At 37.1% G+C, this 22468-nt stretch overlaps 2 protein-coding genes across 4 annotated transcripts in view; both read left to right on the forward strand.

Moving 5' to 3' along the window:
* The window catches only part of CLEC1B (C-type lectin domain family 1, member B), a 10235-nt gene extending 5516 nt beyond the window's left edge, over nt 1-4719 (forward strand). For 2 of the 3 annotated variants that reach the window (XM_010858623.1, XM_010858621.1), the window contains 2 exons: nt 1204-1310; nt 4156-4719. In XM_010858623.1, coding sequence (XP_010856925.1) covers nt 1204-1310; nt 4156-4300 — 252 coding nt within the window. In that variant the 3' untranslated portion in view covers nt 4301-4719. The remainder of the gene's footprint in view (nt 1-1203; nt 1311-4155) is intronic. The other variant, XM_010858622.1, reaches the window with a different exon arrangement.
* A 5441-nt stretch (nt 4720-10160) lies between these two features.
* CLEC9A (C-type lectin domain family 9, member A) lies at nt 10161-22147 on the forward strand. The gene is made up of 6 exons (XM_010858625.1): nt 10161-10419; nt 12768-12848; nt 16764-16910; nt 18986-19137; nt 20299-20420; nt 21036-22147. Exons 1-6 carry the CDS (start codon nt 10203-10205, stop codon nt 21166-21168), a joined length of 852 nt encoding a protein of 283 aa, XP_010856927.1. The 5' UTR covers nt 10161-10202; the 3' UTR covers nt 21169-22147.
* The last annotated feature ends 321 nt before the right edge of the window (nt 22148-22468 follow it).

A 22468-nucleotide genomic window follows, 5' to 3' on the forward strand; every position in this document is an offset into this window, starting at 1 on the left:
AGGGGATGGGGAACACATGTATACCTGTGGCGGATTCATTTCGATATTTGGCAAAACTAATACAATTATGTAAAGTTTAAAAATAAAATAAAATTAGGGAAAAAAAAAAAAAAAGAAACATGACAAGTAGCTCACATTTAAGAAATAAGGGACTCTCACGAAATCCCCCTCATGGAATGCCATCTTGTGTTTCACGTTCCTGCCAAGATGCTCAGGCCATTTTTATTTGCCAAGAACATGTTCTCATCTATTTTTTTCTGGGAGGTATGCGAGCACGTGAACATTTGACTTTTTTCTAATTTTGCTACCCATAGATAGATTGATTGATTGACTGATCCTCCATTAATTCAACAAATCCATCCATTAATTCAACAAATTCCAGGACTTGAACCTGTGTGTTAATAAAACCTACAAAAATTCTTAGCTTCATGGAACTTTATTCCGGTTGGAGCAACAGGCAATGAACAAAATAAATAATTATTACTGTGTTTAGTCACTAAGTCATGTCCAACTCTTTGAGACCCCATGGACTGTAGCCTGCCAGGCTCCTGTCTATGGGATTTCCCAGGCAAGAACACAGGAGTGGGTTGTTGTTTCCTTCTCCAGGGGATCTTCCCAACCCAGGGATCAAACCCCTGTCTCCTGCATTACTGGTGGATTGTTTACTGCTGTGCCACCAGGGAGGCCCATATAGTATAGTAAATAGAGATAATTTCAAAGTAAAAAATTGTAGATGTATGTCTTTGTAAATCCTTTTGAGAAAGACATCTCTTTTATCCAGTCAACTAAAAGAAATTGATATTTCTATATGAAGATTTTGTAGACAAGCTAAGCAATGAAACCAAAGCAAGCAGAGCTTAATTCTAGGGAATATAAAATCTCATCAACAATGTATTTTTCATTTTCCTTCTCATATGTGGTACTTTATTTGGGATTCTAACCTTCAACTGATGGAAGATAAATATATAGGATTATTAGAATATTGTCTATCTTGTTTACAGTTTTTCCTGGTATCCTACAACTATTTTTATGCTAAAACAAGTAAACTTGGTATAATTCTAAATATCAAATATAATCAGTTAGCATTAATATAGACATATAATCCATTGTTTTTCCAGAGTCATATTATGAAGTTTTTCCTTTATGCCATTATAAGAACTGTAGAAACACTCTGACCATTATAATTATTTGCATTTGCAATAGCAATATTTCAATAGCAGGACTGGATTAATTCGTTGGATTGGATTGTCCCGCCAGAAATCCAGTGACGTCTGGAGATGGGAAGACGGCTCAGTTCTTTCCAAAACTATGTAAGTCATAGAACACTCAGAACACAAGGCACAACTAGGAATTTTCATTCCTGAGATCTTCTCTGCTCTTGAGTACAAGTTACTTAAAAGTTGGGAAGTGGCTCTATGTTGTACTGTGTGTTACAAAGGTGATGACTGAGTTACTTACTCCCTAATCCTAACAAGAGAGTGCTTGCAATTAGAATCTATTTTCCGACTCTCCCATTCTCTGCTCTTTATCTAAGTTGTAATCCACCCTGACTCCTGATACTTTTTTCCCACTTGTTTCTACCCTTAACTTTACCATTGAACATTTTAAACGTGTGTTTGGTTTGGTTTGGTTTTTTTAGTAGCATGATCTGATTCTCTTCACTTATTTTGAGAACAAAATTTTCATCCTTATAATTTATGGTTGGAACATCTTACTTTTAGTCTTTTTTTGACTTTTCAGTATCATTTTCCCTTGTCTTCTACCTTAGGGGGGCTTCCCTGATAGCTCAGTTGGTAAAGAATCCACCTGCAATGCAGGAGACCCTGGTTTGATTCTTGGGTTGGGAAGATCCTCTGGAGAAGGGATAGGCTACCCACTCCAGTATTCTTGGGCTTCCCTTGTGGCTCAGCTGGTAAAGAATCCACCTGTAATGTGGGAAACCTGGGTTCAATCCTTGGGTTGGGAAGACCCCCTGAAGAAGGGAAAGGCTACCCACTCCAGTATTCTGGCCTAAAGAATTCATGGACTATAGAGTCCATGAGGTCGCAAAGAGCCGGACATGACTGAACGACTTTCACTTTTTACCTCAGAGGTCTCCAAGAATCAGGCACATTATCAATTACAAGAGGATTCTAAAGTCCATGTCAAAAGGCTCTAACCTTCTACAGACAATCCAGGGAAAAGGATCAATTATGCTGAGTTACTCAAAATGATTTTCTAATCTCCAGTCACCTTTTGTTCACGTTGTGCAATGTCTCTACATTTAAAATGTAAATTGACAACCCAAACTTGCATAATTTGATCATTACTTAATTTTTAATTAATTCATTCATTCAACAGATACTTATTAATTTTTATTATGGACAGAACTCAAGAGTACTAGGAGTACAAGCAAGCTTCTTCATAGATCTGGACCTTACATTTATCACTTGCTGACTTTTCACGGTAGTTCAGGTACACTGGTGACCCCTCTGTTCCTTCAATAAATTAAACATGCTTTGTGGTCTTAGGGTGGAGAAGGCAATGGCACCCCACTCCAGTACTCTTGCCTGGAAAATCCCATGGACAGAGAAGCCTGGAAGGCTGCAGTCCATGGGGTTGCTGAGGGTCAGACACGACTGAGTGACTTCACTTTCACTTTTCACTTGCATGCATTGGAAAAGAAAATGGCAACCCATTCCAGTGTTCTTGCCTGGAGAATCCCATGGACGGGGGAGACTGGTGACCTGCCATCTATGGGGTCGCACAGAGTCGGACACGACTAAAGCGACTTAGCAGCAGCAGTGGTCTTAGGGCTTTGTACCTGCTGTTTCCTTCTAGAATGCCCTCCTCCATGGCAGGCTCCCTCTTGTCACTCAAGTCCATTTAAACATCATTTTCTCAATGAGACTATCTTTAATTACCCAAACTAAACTAGCCTCCCTCCACCGCGTCCACTCAAGTCTATCACATCACACTGTTCCATTATTACTTTTACCAGTCTCTGATATTTTCTATTTATTTGCTGGCTTCTTACCAACTCCCTCACTACAATGTAAGTTCCCCAGTGGAAAAGACCTTGTGTTTTGTTTATCGCTCTATTAGCAGCACACGAACAACTTTGGCAGGTAGTAGGTATCCCATGCTCGTGCTTGTGCTTGTACTAACTTAGTCATGTTCAACTCTTTGCGAACTTATGGACTGTAGCCCACTAGGCTCCTCTGTCCTTGGGATTCTCCAGGCAAGAATACTGGAGTGGATTTTTATTTCCTCCTGCCAGGGATCTTCCTGACCAAGGGATTGAACCTGAGTCTCCTGAGTCTTCTGCATTGGCAGGGGGGATTCTTTACCACTGAGCTACCTAGGTATCCCATAGATATTGGCAAATGAATTAATAAATATCCATTTTTTTCCTCTTGTTATAGTAGTGTAGCAGGAAATATAGACAAGTGAACAAGCAATTATAATGCAGTCTTATATCTGTTACCCTGTAACATAAATCCTCATTTCAGAAATAACTAATCGATTTAATTTTCCTTGAGCTCACTTCCACCCTGTGTAGGTACTTGTCTGACAGGGCTTCTCTCTATCTAAATCCTGCCCTTCTTTCAAAACAGAACTAAAGCATGATCTTCCATGAAAAGGTGAAAAAGTAAAGCCTTTCTCATCATTTCAGATCCCCATCCATCTTTTCCTCTGGATTCTTATTGTACCTATTGTTCACTTCTACTTAATCCTAAAGTATATTAAATTGCTATTGTGTTATTCACATGTACATACTTTACACTCCAAAGCAGGCTGGAAGTTCCTCAAAGATCTGAATGTTGCTTTTTATTTTTTTCTCTCATACTTCTTATCTTCACTTTGTTCAACAGACTACTTCACACAGAGTTTGACTGAGTGTTAGTCTCTCAGTTGTGTCTGACTCTTTGTGACCCCAAGAACCATAGTCCGCCAGGCTCCTCTGTTCATGGAATTCTCCAGGCAAGAATACTGGAATGGGTTGCCATTTCCTTCTCTGGGACATCTTCCCAACCCAGAGATCGAACCTGGGTCTCCTGCATTGCAAGCAGGTTCTTTACCATCTGAGCCATCCAAGAAGCCCAGACCCAGAGTTTGATTGCTGATTGTTTATTTAGCTTTCAAAGGAGCTCATTCTATCTTTTCCATTCACAGGTTGAAGCTTTCTGGAACTGGAACAGAAAATATGAACTGTGCTTATTTTCATAACGGAAACATTCACCCTACCTTCTGTGAGAATAGACATTACTTAATGTGTGAAAGGAAAGCAGGCGTAGTAAAGGTGGAACATCTACTTTAATGCAAAGACAGGGGCAGAATGGCACGGATAAGCGCTTGATTGGACAATAAAAGATCTGGGCGAAGGAACCACTAGCCACAGAATTGCCTGTTTTTCCCTTTTTTTCTGCTTGGAGTCATTATCCATGACCTTGCATTATCTATCCTACCAACAACACGTAGTTCCTTCTTTATATAGCCCTTTATACTGAGGAACAGGTTAGTGCCTTCTTTAAACATCCAGAAGCCAGTGTGTGAACCCATCATTTGTTTCCCACTTGTTCTGTTTCCATTAATTTTCATTCTCCTTGTCTTCCATTCCTAATTATCACAAGATATTAATACTATGATTCACTGCATCTTTAGACATAAATACATACATTTTACATTGAAACAAAAAAGTTAGGGCTTCAGTGACTTAAGCTATGCAAAATATCTAAGTTTGAAGGACAATATAAGGTAAGAGAAAGTATATTAAACTTGGAATCAGTAGAATTATTTATTTTTATATTAATTTTTAATGGAGTATAGTTGCTTTACAATGTTGTGTTAGTTTCTGCTGTACAGCAAAGTGAGTCAGCTCTACATATAAATATATTCCCTCTTTTTTGGATTTCCTTCCCATTTAGGTAGCCACAGAGCACTGAGTAGAGTTCCCTGTGCTATACAGTAGGTTCTCATTAGTTATCTATTTTATACGTAATATCAATAGTGAAAATACATCAATTCCAATCTTCCAATTCATCCCACCCCCCATTTCCCCAATTAGTGTCCATATGTTTGTTCTCTACGTCTGTGTCTCTGCTTTGCAAATAACATCATCTATACTTTTTTTTTCTAGATTCCACATATGTGCATTAATATACAATATTTGTTTTTCTCTTTCTGACTTACTTTGATCTGTATGATAGTCTCTAGAGACATGGATGGAATCAGAATAATTTAGATGGCATGATCACCCAAGTACAACCATGGACCAGTCATGTGGCCTCTTAACTTTCATTTTCTCACATTTAAAAATAAGATAACACCCATCATATACCTCACAGTCCTACAACCTAAAATAAAACCTCAGAGCATTAATTATATCAGAGATTCCATGAAAGCAAACGCAATGTTGCTCCTAATTTTTATTCTATGCCTTTAAGCACAGCTCCTGGCTCATAAAAAACAAAAATATTTGCTTCTCATTGTTTGAGACAGTTCCTAAAAGCACAGCAATCAGTAAAACACTATACAAATATATAATTTCTATTCAAAGTCTACCTCTGGTCAGACTCAATAGCAATAATTTTCTGTCCAAGAGAAGAAAAAGTTTACAAGAAAACAAATGGGGCTTGAAAATGAGTAAATGCAAGGTTCACAGGCTAGTTGAGCAGCAAGCACAAATGCTTTATCTAGTTCTTTTCCTGACAGTCCTATGTTTGGTTTTTGCTGAATAACTCATGCAATATTTATAGATATGTGGAGAGAGAGGCACCCTTTAACAGGATAACAGGCAAAATTTTCATTTCTTTTCACAGCTTCCCTAAAGGTACTCTTTCTTCTTAAATTTGTGGTATTAAAATTTATGAACATGATTCTCAAAATCCCAGCTAAGGTGCTTGTTAAAACATGCAGAAGTTCAAACACAAATAGTTATGGTACTCAGTGGGAAGGCCGAGAAGGAAAAGTCCTGTTTCTTGTTTTGTTTTATTGGAGTATAATTGCTTTACAATGTGGTATTAGTTTCTGCTGTACAATGAAGTGAATTAGCTATATATTGGGAGCAGTAGGAGACGGGGACGACAGAGGATGAGATGGCTGGATGGCATCACTGACTCGATGGACGTGAGTCTGAGTGAACTCCGGGAGTTGGTGATGGACAGGGAGGCCTGGCGTGCTGCGATTCATGGGGTTGCAAAGAGTCGGACATGACTGAGCGACTGAACTGAACTGATTCCCTCCCTTTTGAGCCTCCCTCCCATCCAGTTTCATTCATCTGTTATATGGAACAGAAAAGTCAGCTTGGTGCTTTGTGATAACCCAGACTCCTATGTTTTTAATAAGTGTTCCAACTTGATTCTGACACAAATATCCTTTAATACATCTTGAGAAACACTACTTTATAGCTTATTCCCTATCTGCCTTTTGATAAATTGGTTAGTCTCTTTAAAACTCAGTTTATTCATCTATGAAATGAGTTTAATATTATTACCCTACTTATAAAGTAATGTGAGGATCATTTAATACAGTGTGTAAAGCATTGAGCAGAGTACCAAGCATATAATTAATACTCAACACATACGTGTAACTTTTATAGCTCTGGACTCTGACATCCAAAGACACTTGATTGTTTTGCTGTAAACAATCAATAAACAAGCAGATTTGGCAGGGGGAGGGACACTGAGGAAAAACAGAAATACTAAGGATTCTGCTGCTACCTTAAATATCTTGAGATTTGGCTTTGGAGCATAATGTCATTATTTTCCTATTTTCACTTGTCCATTTAGAAAGTACAAATTGGAACTAATAACTGAGAAAACCAAATTATTAGTTCCAAAGATCAGCCATGTCTCTGCAATTTAGTGTTTTATCTCTCCCCAATGGAAAAGCACAGATTTTATATCACTATATATGACTGAATTGTAAAGAAAAATATTTTAGTGGATGGAAAAATTATAATTAAAAAATGTAAACCAATCAAGCCATACCTACAAAGATTCTTTTTATCTGATACTCATACCAAAAGTATCTTGTACAAGACGTCAGAATAGCTTGGATTTTAGTAGCACAGTTTCTGTGATCAGCTCACCTAGTTTACATACTAACTCTTCCACTTAATACATGAATGAATTTGGGTAAATACTTTGACTTGTCTATGCCTCTATTTGCAGTTTAGTTACAACATACTAATAATAGTAACTATTTCACAGAGCTGCTGTGAGTCAAAGTAATGCATGTAAAAGACCTTCAAAACAGTACTTGGAACAATAAATAAGACAGTATGATTAAAAACATTAAAAGTAATACAAGTAACATATTAATCTTTGGTTAAGAGGTCCCAGTGCTTTTCCCAAAGAGATTTATCAGAGAATATACCATATTGGGAAAAAACTAGATCTTTCTGAGCCTGATATTTAGTGAGGATAAAATTTGAGAGCCCCTGGAAATTAATGTCTGTCACTGAAGTTCCATTTCTTCATTCTTGACATGACTCTTAATGCATATTTTTATGTATATTGTTTCTTCCTCTTTGTCACCTCAAGATAGAAACTGCCCTATTGAAAAGATTGAAGGGAGTTAAGTCACATTATTTTTTATGTCAGAATCTCAGGTCACATAAAAATCATATGAAATATTTGGAGAATTTTCTGAATATTCTTTGCTTCTGGAGATGCTCTTGGTCCCATCATACACCTTGGGAAGCAGAACTCAAATATACAGCAATATCTGGGCAAACTTGGCCTCTGATTTCCCGTTAATTCACCTTTTGGGAGGTATTAGCAATGTTCGTGGGGTGGAAGGGGAGAATGGTCCTGGTGTTTATTCCACTGGCTTTCTCCTATCATGCTGTGGTCTGGCAAAGGCTGCACATTCTATACCTTAGGCCATGACCTTATCAGATAGGTCACAAAGTTCCAACAAACACCCTTTTCTTAACCTTTCAGGCCCAGGGGTGATAATAACTCACCAATGCATATTTCACCACCCCTTTTTGGTTCCCTTGTTGCTGTGGTTTTTCAGCCACTAAACTGTGTCTGACTCTTTGTGACCCATGAACTGCAGCACTCCAGGCTTCCCTATCCTTCACTATCTCCCTGAGTTTGCTCAAACTCATGTCCATTGAGTCAGTGATGCCATCCAAGCATCTCATCCTCTGTTGCCCTCTTATCTTCTTGCCCTCAATCTTTTCCAAGATCAGGGTCTTTTCCAATGAGTCCCTTAATCCTTCCCAAAACTGTATAAAAGTGTCCTTGTTAAATGCCCTCAGATGACCCCTGGAGTGTGCCCTTTGATTTCTTCTGTTACAGAGATCAATGACTGATCCAGTGAGACACTGAAACAAAAGAGACTTTTGCAGCTAGTTGGGATTTGCAGACTGTAAATTACTAAGATATGACTTTTGGCCACGAGGACAAATGGCCAATATACGAATGAGGATTAAAGTATCAAGTTTCTCAATACCAATACTGTAGTCACAGGATGTGGCAGAAACAACCCTCCATCCATTAAATAATTCATGCTTCCCTTCTACAGTGAAATTACTACCAGCCAGGCAAAAAATATTTTGATCTGGCCCAACCTTTAGAACCAAACACAGACATTATTAGTGGATGTGAATGTGATACCCAGTATTTCAAGGTCATGGCTTTTAAGAAATGGTTGTAGATTTTCCAGCTTCTCCTTTTCTATCCAATGGCTAGAAGTAGGACAGTTTAATCACTCACAAGACAGAAGGAGCAAGGCTACATTCAGAAGACAACTACCCATTAACTAGGATTTGTTGTTGTTCAATCACTAAGTCGTGTCCAACTCTTTGTGACCCCATGGACTATAGTAACCAGGCTCCTCTGTCCACTGGGTTTTTCAGGTAAGAATACTGGAGTAGGTTGCCATTTACTTCTGCAGGGGATCTTTCAGGATGAGGGATCAAATCCGCATTGGCAAGTGGGTTCTTTACCACTAAGTCACCTGGGAAGCCCATTAAATCAGGATTACTGGAGCTAAAATTGTTACAGGGGAGAATTTACTCCATGCGGATCTGTTATCTTTTACTTTAACCTTTGCTTCCTGTTGCTTTGTTCACTAAAAGGATACCTTTTTTTTTTTTTTTTTCAAGGATAATGTATTCTCTTTCTTTTTTTTTTCTTTTTTTGAATTTTTTTTAATATTTTAAAAAAATTTTACAATGTTGTGTTGGTTTCTGCCATACAACAATGCCAATCAGCCATAATTATACATACATCCCCTCCTTCCCTAGCCTCCCCCGCCTCTACAGGGAAACAACAGAAATAACACAATAATAAATGCATATGTTAGCATTATTGAGTCTAAGATTAAAATAGCAATGATCGAAGACAGTAACAACAAAAAAAAGGATACTGTTCACACATAATAACCTGCCTTGGGGAACCCTGCCCCTGTGCCTTAATGTTAAACAAAAATACCTTTGTTCAGGACCCTGTCCACCTGTGGATGGCTACAGAAAGGAAAAAATTAACACATCCCCCATACTCATTCCACAGAGACTGGCCATTCCAGGAAATATTTGTGAGATTAATGGCCTTTTTTATTTTACCTCCTCATCCCCATCCCATCTGTTCTATAAAAGAATCTGGTATTAAGTCCCCATAAGATGGTTATTTTGAGACATTTGTCTGCCATCTTCTCCTGTTCATTGCCTCAATACTTCATCTCTCATTTAATTGGCCTGTTGAGTGGTGAGCAGAGTGAGCTTGGACTAGGTAACAAAATGTTATGTAAGTGAGAAATAAACTCTGTGTTAAACAATAATTATTTTGAGGTTTATGTGTCACAACAACTGCATCACCAACTAATATATAATGTGTATATTTATTTTAGGGATTAAATCCCTTTCCAGCTTCCTTGTTTAAAGATATACAGTAATGTACAACTCTTTCCATACTGGTTTGCCCAATGTGAGTTATCCTCATTCTTTGCTATCAAGGTCATTCTCGTCTTCATATTCTATCCAAAATATAAGCTCATTCTCTGTCCTTTTCATCTTGACAGTAATCCAGTACTATCACCTTCAACATCCGCTACATTGTAAAAACCAGAGCAATAATCTATTCTGTAACTGGCCATATTGGTTCAGTTTCTTTCTCATTTCCTTCTTTACCAAGTTATGCTTTGGCTAAAACCTCATAAACTTCTACTTTCTGGATGAAGATGTATGTATCCTATTCCTTAAACTCAACATGTTTTCCCAGGGGTGTGAAAAGTTAACTAATTTCAGTTCTTGCATTAATCTGCTCCTGACTACAAAAGGAGAATTTGTCTCAGCCTTTCATGTGGACTGCCTTATCCATCAAAGCACCCCAGACATGCAAGAGGATGAAATATACACCTCTCTTCAGTGGGATACTCCAACATCAAACCCTTATCAGAAACATCTGTCTTCTACCAAAAATTCAGGTAACCAGTTCTAACTATTTACACTTAGACTTTGTGGTTTATGGGTTTTCTTTTCTCCTGTTCTATGATGAGCCCAAGGTGATATTTATAATCTGAGATAACCCACTTAAAAGTATAATAATATGCATAGTATGCTAATATTAAAAATGAAATAAAGTGGAGGAGGAGTAAGTAGAGGTGAAAAAGGAAAAGAGAAATGGACTTGACATATGTAGTACATTGGGTTTCTCTCTCTCTCTCTCTTGCTGGAAAGACAATTCCTGGATTTGGAAAATAAGTGAAAGAACTCACATAGTTTGTGTAATTTTAGCTTCCACATAAAAAACATCCTGTAAATTATCTGATAAATACTAAGAAATAAAAGAGAAAACATAGGTTGAGAAAAGTGGCAAATACTCATCAGCCTGGGTCAGTTCTGTCTTTAATGTAAAATATTTATATCAGTTTCCTTTTGTTTAGGTAATAAATTACCACAGACTTAGGGGCATAATACAACATAGTTTTATTTTCTTTTAGTCCTAGAGATCAGAAGTCCAAAATGGATTCTGCTGGATTGAAACCAAGGTGTCGTGGGGTTACCTTCCATAAAGAGGCTCTAGGGGAGGAGTCCCCAAGTTCTAGGAACTAATGACTGGTGATTTGAACTGGGGCTGATACAATAATAATAGAAATAAAGTACACAACAAACTAATGCACTTGAATCATCCCCAAACCATCCCCACCTTCCTAATCCATGGAAAAACAATTTTCCATGAAACCACCCCCTGGTGCCAAAAGATTGGGGAACACTTCTCTAGGGGACAAACCATTCCCTGTCTTCTCCAGTTTCTAGAGTTGCATCCTTGCTTTCCTTAACCTGTGGCTCCTGTTCCATCTTCAACTACAGTGGCACATCTTCAGATGTGTCTTGGCTTCCTTTATTATATGGCAGTCTGTTCCTCTGATCTATGTCTCACTTATAAGGGCCAGATAAAACAGGATGATATCCCCATTCAAAGATCTTTTACCTAATTACACATTTAAAGTCTCCTTCTCCTCATAAGGAAATATTTATTGGTTCCAGAGATTAGAACATAGGCATTTTGGGAAGAGTCATTATTCAGTCTTCATCATTATCCAGAGATAAATTGTATGCTTTTTTCTCTCACTAGCATTAAGAATATAACAAATCACCTACTCATTTTTGCTCCCTGAATTGTTGCAAAATTGTCTTTAAAAATGTTCCTTACCCAAAATCATACGTTCAAAGGGAAATACCTTTGAATCAATCGTACTCAAATGACACTGACCAGAGATGAGGAGATTGGAGACAGCTTTTTAAAATTAATTAATTTATTATTTAATTTGGGGGACTGCACTGGGTCTTCCTTGCTGCACGTGGACTTTGTCTAGTCATGACAAGTGGTAGCTACTTTCTAGTTGCGGTGTGTGGGCTTCTCATTGCAGTGGTTTCTCTTGTTGTGGAGCACGGGCTCTGGAGCACAAGCTCAGTAGTTGAGGTACAGGAGTTTAGTTGCTCCATGTTATTTGGGATCTTTCCAGACCAGGGATCGAACCTGTGTCCCTTTTATTGGCAAGAGGATTCTTAACCACTGAAAGTGAAAGTGTTAGTAGTTCAGTCGTGTTTGACTCTTTGAAACCCCATAGATTGTAGCCCACCAGGCTCCTCTGTCCATGGAATTCTCCAGGAAAGAATACTGGAGGGTTTGCCCTTCCCTTCTCCAAGGGATCTTCCTGACCCAGCGATCGAACCTGGGCCTCCCACATTTCAGGCAGATTCTTTGTCTCTGAACCACCAGGGAAGACCTCTGAACCACTAGACTCCCAAGAAGTCCTGGAAACAGCCCTTTTGCTCTCAAAAATCAAAACTTACTGCCTAGTTTGCCATCATCTCTAAAAGACTGTTGGAAGAGAATACATCTAACAAGTTACTGAGCTGGTGGTGTCATACAAGGATAAAGGAAGTATATTGTGAAAGCTGTCCAAGCTGGCATTTTTCCAAGTTATATTATGTCTTGCATTTCAAAGAGTTTGAGTTCACCTTTTCCTGTTATACACAGTTACAACATTACCTCCTCATTTTACTCGGTTTAGTCTTTTCCTATAGATTGAGGGCAGGAAGAGAAGGGGACGACAGAGGATGAGATGGTTGGATGGCATCACCGACTCGATGGACATGGGTTTGGGTCGACTCTGGGAGTTGGTGATGAACAGGGAGGCCTGGCATGCTGCGGTTCATGGGGTCGCAAAGAGTCAGACATGACTGAGCAAGTGAACAGAACTGAACTGACCCACTTCTTTCCCCTACTTTCTCTAAATCAATTTCATTGCCTCTATTTCTTGTTTAGGAGTATGGTGTCTTGTGATGGTGATCTTATGTATTTTCTGCATTGGCTCATTAGCAACCTCTATTTTCTTGGGCATCAAATGTAAGTATAAAAAGATATCTTCAAAATAATCTATATAGATAGATAGGTTGCATACTACATGTAGCATTACATAGAAGTATGCATATCATTTTAACTGGAACTTCATAATTTATAAATTGATAAATAAATAAATTAGAAACACCTAAATGAATATAATTATATAAAATAATGACTTCCTTATTTAAGTTATGGGACATCCATTAGCTATAACTCTCTAAAGCACTCAGATGCCACTGATAACTTTTAATATTCAATGGTAAGCTGTTTAACTCAAATCTAATACCATAGGTCTCTTTGGGAAAAATGATGCAAATAATTGCTTATATTATGATCCAATTTATGAATTATGTTAATATGCCAAAGCATGAAATTTGAAGGTTTTCAGTAATATGCTCTTCCTTTTCTAATATACATTTATTCTAAATTATACATATTTTATGAACTTTTCAGTTTATATTAGACAAGGTACAATTTAGTATGTTTAAGGCAAATGTGAGGATTTTATTTGGGCCAATATTTTGCCATATTTCTTTTTTTCTTTCAGTTCAAAGTGAAGACATGCTTTTATATATAGCAAATGAATTTTTTATAAAGTGTAACAATTACAGAAGCACAGGTTCCAGAAAAAAGACCAAGAACCTTTATTGCCACTTATGCTAGCACAAAGAAATACGCTTAGAAAGACAGTGATGAAGAGTAATTGTCTAGATAATTCTTATGTCTTGTATGCCTTGGCAAATCATTTCTCCATCTAGGAGGAATTAGCTGCTGTAGCAAATGAATAGAACCCAGGAGGAAGTCATGGAAACTTCTAATTTGTAGGCAAATCAAAAAGAAGTCATGCTAACCTGGGAATCTACTACTTGCATTGGCATCTGAGGTGGGGAGCAGTCTTTGGGGCTGAGCTCTTAACCTTTGGAAACTGACACTATTTCCAGGAAGATAGTGTCAGATTAAATTAAATTATAGGACACCCAATTGGTGTTGTAGAGCAGGGCAAGGGGGTGGGGTGGAATGGGGACAATACATTTGGTGAACAGAAGTGTCAGAAGTGTGAGTGTGGTAGTAGTGTAAAAGTCAAGGAGATTCAAACCTATGCAGTTTGCATCAGGATACATGGAAGGTAATTTGGAAATATCTAATGCAATGTAAATGCACAAAACTTTGACCTATTATGTGTGAAACTATGTATAACTATGGTTCCTCATGATAGTATTTCTTTCTACAATAAAAAAAGATTACAAATAGTGTAAAAGTCAATGAAGCATTATTAAAATAAATCATGATATATTCATACAATAGACTCCAATATAAAAAAGAATGAGAAAGCTCTTTATGTACTAACAGTATTATGTCAAAAATACATTTTAAGTGATCAAATGAAAAGTGAAAAACCATGTAAAAAGATTGTTATCATTTGTGTAAAGAAGATTGAGGGAAGTTTATATTCATTTGCATGTAAATTTCAAAACACCTCTGAAAGAATAAAAAATAAATTGATAAATCTGAGTGCATCAAAGAGCTGGAATTAAGTGGGTAAGGAATCAGGGATGGCAAAGGGCTTTTTTGCTGTACATCCTTTGCAGCTTTTTAAAAAAATTAATTGGAATATAGTTGCTTTACAATATTGTATTAGTGTCTGCTGTACTGTGAAGTGAATCAATTATATGTATCCATATTTCCCCCCTTTTTTAGATTTCCTTCCCTTTTAGGCCACCACAGAGCACTGAGTAGAGATCCCTGTGTTATACAACAGGTTCTAATTAGTTATTTATTTTATACATTGTAGTATATGTATGTCAAGCCTAATCTCCCAATCCATCCCACTTCCCCTTCCCCTTTAGTATCCATAAATTTGTTCTCTGTATCTGTGTCTCTATTTCCACTTTGTACATAAGTTCATCTGTATCATTTTTCTAGATTCCACATATAAGTAATATGATATGATACTTGTTTTTCTCTTTCTGACTTATTTCACTTTGTATGACAGTCTCTAGGTCTATCTATGTCTCTGCAAATGACACTATTTCATTCCTTTTTTTGGCTGAATAATATTCCATTGTATGTATCTTCTTGATCCATTCCTCTGTTGATGGAAATTTAGATTGCTTCCACATCCTGGCTATTGTAAATAGGGCTGCAATGAACATTTGGGTGCATGTGTCTTTTGGAATTGTGGTTTTCCCTGAGTATGTGCCAAGTAGTGGGATTGCTAGGTCATACTCTTTCTTCCCCCTTCTGATGCCTATGTCAGAAGCTTTCTCTATCTCCTTTATATTTTAATAAAACTTTATTACACAAAAGCTCTGAGTGATTAAGCCTCGTGTCTGGCCCCAGATTGAATTCTTCTCCTATGGGGGCCAAGAATCCCGGTGTCTTTGTGTGATTCAACAACAACCTTTCATCTTGGGGGCTCGTCCGGGATCCTTCAGGACAAGATGGGAGCTAACAATTCCAGCCTCACTCCTTCGAACTGTATCCTGAAAAACTGGGATAAATTTGATCCCCAGGGCTTAAAGAAGACACACCTGGTCTTCCTATGTGATACTGCATGGCCATGGTATCCATTGGAGGACGGCGAACGGTGGCCCTTTGGAGGGTCTCTTACGTATAATTCTGTTCTACAATTAGACTGGTTCTGTGAGGAACAAGGGAAATGGGTAGAAGTAGCATATGTGTTGGAGAAGGAAATGGCAACCCACTCCAGTGTTCTTGCCTGGAGAATCCCAGGGACGGGGGAGCCTGGTGGGCTGCTGTCTATGGGGTCGCACAGAGTTGGACACGACTGAAGCGACTTAGCAGTAGCAGTATGATACTTCTATTTTTAGTTTTTTAAGGAACGTCCACACTGTTCTCCATAGAAACTGTATCAATTTACATTTCCACAAACACTATAGGAGGGTTCCCATTTCTCCACATCTTCTCCAGCATTTATTGTTCGTAGATTTTTTAGTGATGGCAAAACTATAGAATACTGATGAAAGAAAGAAATCAAAGATGACACCAAGAGATAGAGAGATATACCATGTTCTTAGATTGGAAAAATCAATATTGTGAAATACTATTCAAAATAATTTACAGATTCAATGCAATTCTTATCAAATTAGCAAGGGCATTTTTCACATGATTAGAAAAAATTACAATTTGTATGGAAATACAAAAGACCCTAGGTAGCCAAAGCAAGCTTGAGAAAGTAAAACGGAGCTGGAGGAATCAGACTCCCTGACTTCAGACTATACTGCAAAGCTTCAGTCATCAATACAGTATGGTATGGGCACAAAAACAGAAATATAGGTCAATGGATAGAAAGCCCAGAGATAAACCCATGAACCTATGGTCAAAAATATACATTAGAAAAAAGACAGCCTCTTCAAAAAGTGGCACTGGGAAAACCAGACAACTATATGTAAAAGAATGAAATAAGAGCATTCTCTAACACCATACACAAAAATAAACTCAAAATGGATTAAAGACATAAATGTAAGGCTGGACAATGTAAAACTTAAAGGAAGACATAGGCAAGAACACTCTTTGACATAAATCACAAGATCTTTTTTAACCCACCTTCTAGAGTAATGAAAAAAAAAAAAATAAACAGAGGAGACTTAAAAGATTTTGCAAAGCAAAGAAATACATAAATGAGACTAAAAGACAACCCTAAGGATGGGAGAAAATATTTTCAAATCAAGCAACCAATAAGGGGATTGATCTTCAAAATATACTAATAGCTCATGTAGCTCAATATAAAAAAGCGAACAACACAATAAAAAAAAAGGGCAGAACACCTAAATAGATATCCTTTGTAGCTTTTAATCACAAATATAATGAGTAATATGTAGTTCTCTTCAGTCTAGATTGAAGGCTTATTTTGTTATGTGTCAGTATTTTATCAGGAATGGTTGTTATTGTTTGAAGTGTTTCAGATGTCCACTACTATAATGAAGCAGCAAGAAAAACTCATCCAACAGGAGAGAGCACTGCTCAACTTCACACAGTGGAAGAGAAACCCCAACCTACAGATGACATATTGCCAAACCTTAATGCAGAAGTCTCTCAGTTCAGGTAATTGATATAAAATCAATTTTCACTGTACAGATAACAATGTATACACCAGTTCCTCAAAACAACAACAGCAAAACAAAAAACCCACAGCAACGCATATTTCTCTGTAAATTATAGTCAGGATTTCATAAAAAATAGGATAGAGATACTCTTGATCTGCTCTTTAGTTCAATGTCATTTATACATACATCAATGCTAAGTCACTTTAGTGGTATCCAACTCTTTGTGACTGTATGGACTGTAGCCCGCCAGACTCCTCTGTCCATGGGATTCTCCAGGCAAGAATACTGGAGTGGGTTGCCAATCCCTCCTCCAGGGGAATCTTCCTGACTCAGGGATGGAACTCACTTCTTCTGCATCTCTTGAATTGTAGGCTGATTCTTTACCACTAATGCCACCTGGTAAGCCCACATTACATTAATAGTATGTGGAAAATACTGAGGTTCCAAGAAATAGAAAAAAAGGAAAACATACAGTCAAATGTCAAAATGTAATGAGTGAGATGAGTAGGTAAGATTAAACAAAAAAAGCATTTTATGTTTTATCCAATCATTCAAATTTTTGTGTATCTCCAGTATTCTTGCCTGGAGAATTCTATAGACAGAGGAGCCTGGTGAGCTGCATGCAGTCCATGGGTTCACAAAGAGTCGGGTACAACTGAACACACACTCGTACACTTACACATAAAATTTAGAAAATTAACTTCTCTGTAGTGGCTATCATTTTAGTAATCGTCAATAAGCCAAGTAGTTAGTTCCTTCTAACTGAGATTTAGTCAAGTAAATATTTAAAAAAATAACGTTTTATGATCTGCTGAAAGCATGGCTTAGGCCTACCTCTGAATCATCAACCTTACTTAATCAGCATTGTTGTTTAGTTGCTCAGTCACGTGATCACTTAAATCAGTGACAAAATCCATTTTGGAGATTAATTCAAATCCCGCATGTTCTCAGCCTTTCAACTGCCATTGTCAGCACTGCTTATGCTATAACTTTAATAATATTCAGGATACTGATTAGAGTTGTTCTCAAAGGATATTGAAGAAGAGCCCTAAATAATTTGACATCTGAGCCACGGAAACTGATAATGAACTATTTGTGACCCTAAGTAGAAGGCTTTTCCCTGGAGACTACAATTCTGGAAGTATCAGAGTCTTTCCTTCTATAAAATTGTGCTAGAAACACTTGGTCAAAGTCTTGATCTTTGGTTCCCCTTTTACACATCTGAGCATCCTTCTTTCATGAATACATTTTTTCTTAAGATAAGTTCTATAAAACTGGTGAAACATTAAGACTTACTTCTTAGTTATATCAAAGTCCTAAATTAAACATATTGGTCACTTGTTCAATTTTCCTCACCTACATATTTTAAAATCACTCCTCAAGGTGCCCTGTTTGTTCTCTCCACTATATGAGAAACATTTTCATGCTTGACTCTCAGAATTTAAAAATCAACTTGAGGCTTACTACTCTACTCACCTAATGGATCATTACATTCTCAATTAAATTGGGCCAATAATATTAATGGACACAAAACAATAAGCAAACAAGTGAAGATTATAAATGATGTAAAATTAAAAGGTGGAAAGATATCTAAAAATAGAATAATCAGATCAATTATTGTAGAAGAGAAACAATCTGGGGAAAATATTCCCAAATTAATTTTATCTTAAACTCTTAGAGACCTATTGCATTTGGAAGTAATTATACAAACCTTACTGTATTCAGCTTCAAAGGAGCTTAAATTGCTGAGAACTGCATCATATGAGCCACTGGGTTAAAGCAGGGGTCCCCAACCTATGGGGTCTAATGTCTGATGATCTGAGCTGCAGCTGATGTAATAATAATAAAAATAAAGTGCATAATAAATGTAATGTGCTTGAATCACCCTAAAACCACACCCCGCTCCCAGGTCCATGGAAAAATTGCCTTCCACAAAACTGACCCCTGGTGCAAAAAAAGTTGGGGATCATTGGAGAGAATTCAGCTTCCCTGGGAATAATACAAGGGGTTCTTTTGCAGAGGTGTGCTACCAATATTTTTACAATAACTTTAATGAAATGTTTATATTTGAAGCCTATAACTGCAGCCCTTGTCCAGACAACTGGATTCAGAATGGAGAAAGTTGTTATCATGTCTTTGAAAGCTGGACATTCTGGCACACTAGTAGAAAGGATTGTTGGAAGAAGGGCTCTGATCTTCTGCAAATAGAGAGCAAAGAAGAAATGGTAAACACTGCTTTATGATTTCATATCATTCTGAAAATACCTATGAAATGAAAAGACTGATTCTCATAGAATTCCTTAATACTCTGTAACAATGGTATATTTGTTGGGAAAACAATGTTTTAATATTCAAAGTAGGAATTGGCATGGCTTGTTTTCCTTTTAATTCTCCAATTAAAGCAAGCAAGAAAAACTCATCCAACGGGAGAGAGCTTGCTTGTTTGTTTCTCCAACAAAATACAGGATGGTTATTCAGAAATCACGGACAATATATTAGTTCTATGTTCTTTGTTACTCAAAAAAGGAAGGAGCAAGAGAAATTCCATTTTGTAACATGCTAATCCACTCCCAGATATGCACACATTATGATTGTATATATGTTTAATTTGTTTTAAATTTGAAGTTTCAACACTTTAGGGAGGTATACTAAACTATAACAATTATATAATTATCAAGAAAAGTAGGAGTACAAAAAGTGAGGTGACATCATGAAATGGAGAGATCTGTGAAAATAAACATTTGCTAAATGAACTGTTTAATTGACATTATACCTAGTTTACTAATATTTTAATGAGTAAGATGTTTCCTTGAAATCATTATACCCATAAATTATGTGTGAAGTGGAAAGCACAGTTACACATTTCTGAATTTATTAAAAATGTACATATACCATATTCAGTAATTAGTCAAAGCTCATTTTTATAAGAATAATAGAACAATTTGTTAAGGATATGTAATAAACCAAAGCAAATTGGACTAGCTAATGACAGTTATGGGTTTGCACTATTTTTTCTGTGCAAATTAAGTGATAAAAGTTAGAAGTATTTATTCCTACAAAATATGCCTGCAGTTAATTGCTTCTGGAGTCTTCTAAACTATTTCTCACACTGACGTATCCTGGAAAAGACATATATATACTATCTGCCAAATTCTGAATCCATTAAAATTACTTTGACATCAGATGCCTATTTTTTTCATAGTTTTTAACACCACCTTGATCATTTAGCAATAAGGGGGAAAGTATACTTTCTTTAAGGTTTCTCTCTTTCCAGCCTTCAAGTTCCAATTGCATTTGTAGAGGCAAAATATCACACTTCTATTTCATGGTAGTTTATTAGCTTTTTGTTTGTTTTGGAGTACCTGTTCAAGTCTTGTTTCTTATAGGACTTTATCACGGGCAGCCTGAAGAAGATCAAGAGAAACTATGATTACTGGGTAGGACTGTCACAGAATGGGTCCAACCAACCTTGGCTTTGGCAGGATGGCTCCTCTCCTTCTGCTGACCTGTAAGTCTCTAAGGGAAATGTTCCAAGAATTAGACACAGGTGGGAAATCAGCCATTCATTTTATCTTATACTTTATATTTCCTCCAGGAGATATAATGAGCATGATAATTTCATAGGCTTGATTGGAATACAAGCCACGATAAAGAGTAGCTATGTGGCTTCTAAATCTTTCTCCTTCTCAGCCCCACGCGAGCACATTCACATCAAAATCTGAAAGTCTGAATGAATGATATTATGTGATTATTAAGTACATTTCCTTTGTATCATTGAATGGAGAGAGTGCTAAGTAAGTGAGTCCCATAGTAAGATTTCAGAAAGAACTGGAGAGACTGGTCAGCAGTGCCTTCATATTTTGAAAATTAAGAGTCAGAAAAGAGATTTGAAATTAGAGCCTACCTTTGTGTATTCAAGCATTTTTAAAAATATGCTGCCCATTGAAATAATATTTGCACATTTTATTTTGAGAAAATAGCTCTGTTATTGAAGAAGAAGGGAAAAACTACCACAAGAGGGGGACAGATTAAAACAAAAAGCTGTGCCTCTCTCATTTTATTGCCCAAAGAACATCTCCGTAAGCCCACACCTAACCTCAGATGCACTGACTTGCCGCTCCAGGTTGCCAAGACAGGGACCCCAGTCAACAAATCAGGTCTGTGGATACCTCAGAGACAACGACCTTTCTTCTGCTAACTGCAGCGTTTGGAAATATTTCATCTGTGAGAAGTACGCACTAAGATCTTCTACCTGAAAGAAATTTTGCTTAAAGTGATGACTCCATTATGACCATATTTGCAATAGATCCTTCAAAACCCTATAATAATGAGCCTAAGAGCCAGCGCAAAACTAAACCAGTGCAAGAGCTGTAAAACCAGCTACCTGGAACACAAAACCTATCTTGCCTTTACACTTGGTAATATTCCTCAATGCTTTCCAGATGTTTCTTTGACACTGTTCAAATTAATTACCAAGAATAAAATTGGTTTAGAGCAACAGAGGACAAATCGGTAAAGAATGGAGAACAAGCTGAAGAAAAACCATTTCCATTTGTCTTTTTTTTTTCTTTCTCTCTCTTTCTATTTTTTTTTAAATTTAGAGTGACTATAAACTCTACAGAAAAATCAATAAATCACTGATGAGATGATGCAATTTTAGCTAACTGATACCCTTTTTAATAAATGAATAAATGTGATCTTTCAAACTCTGTTTGCAAAATCTTTCTATGCATTTGCTAGGCTTGCCAGGCGTTATGTTATCAGACTGGTAGGATGGGAAGACAGTGACATGGATTTTCAAACTGGAAGGAAGATAGGCTGCTATCTGCTGCCTATAAGACAAAATCATTTTTAGGACTGTAGAATTTTACTGGAGAGAAGAAGAACCAGAGCTACATGTATGTGGAAGGAATAGTCAGGCTGGCACAGCAGCGTGTATCCAGTAAAGAAGAGCTGTGACCCATATGTAAAATAGGCAGCTAGTGGTGGGAAGTTGCTGTATAACAGGGAGCTCAACCCGGTGCTTGGTGAAAACCTAGAGAGGCAGGATAGGATGAGGGGGTTGGGAAGAAGGTTCAGGTTCACGTATGCTTATGGCTGATTCACATTGTTGTTTGGCAGAAATCAACACAGCACTGTAAAACAATTATCCTTCAATTCAAAATAAATTTTTATAAAACTACAAAAATAGAAGAACTATGATCTTCCTTTCTACCTCTTACTGACCATCCCCACTGCTCACATATCAAAAGACTCAAGACCTGTATGACAGACTCCAGGTTCACCCACACCACTACAAATGACTCAATTTCATTCCTTTTTATGGCTAAATAATATTCCTTGGTATGTATGTACCACATCTTTATCCATTCATCTGTTGATGGACATCTAGTTTGCTTCCTTGTCCTGGCTAAAATAGTTGCTGCAATGAACTGTTATACACGGTGAAGTAAGTCAGAAAGAGAAAATCAAATATCACATATTAATGCATATATATGGAATCTAGAAAAATGGTACTGCTGAACCTACTTGCAGAGTAAGAAGGAATAGAGACAC

The sequence above is a fragment of the Bison bison genome, unplaced genomic scaffold (genome assembly GCF_000754665.1).
Source record: "Bison bison bison isolate TAMUID 2011002044 unplaced genomic scaffold, Bison_UMD1.0 scf7180017864390, whole genome shotgun sequence".
Taxonomy (NCBI): Eukaryota; Metazoa; Chordata; class Mammalia; order Artiodactyla; family Bovidae; genus Bison; species Bison bison.

What these genes read in the sequence shown, in the direction of transcription:
- CLEC9A (XM_010858625.1), top strand. Translation starts at nt 10,203, where the DNA reads ATGTTTTCCCAGGGGTGTGAAAAGTTAACTAATTTCAGTTCTTGCATT. An exon ending in TAGAGAGCAAAGAAGAAATG is followed by an intron (nt 19,138 to 20,298) that starts GTAAACACTGCT and finishes TGTTTCTTATAG; the next exon opens with GACTTTATCACGGGCAGCCT. An exon ending in TCCTCTCCTTCTGCTGACCT is followed by an intron (nt 20,421 to 21,035) that starts GTAAGTCTCTAA and finishes TTGCCGCTCCAG; the next exon opens with GTTGCCAAGACAGGGACCCC.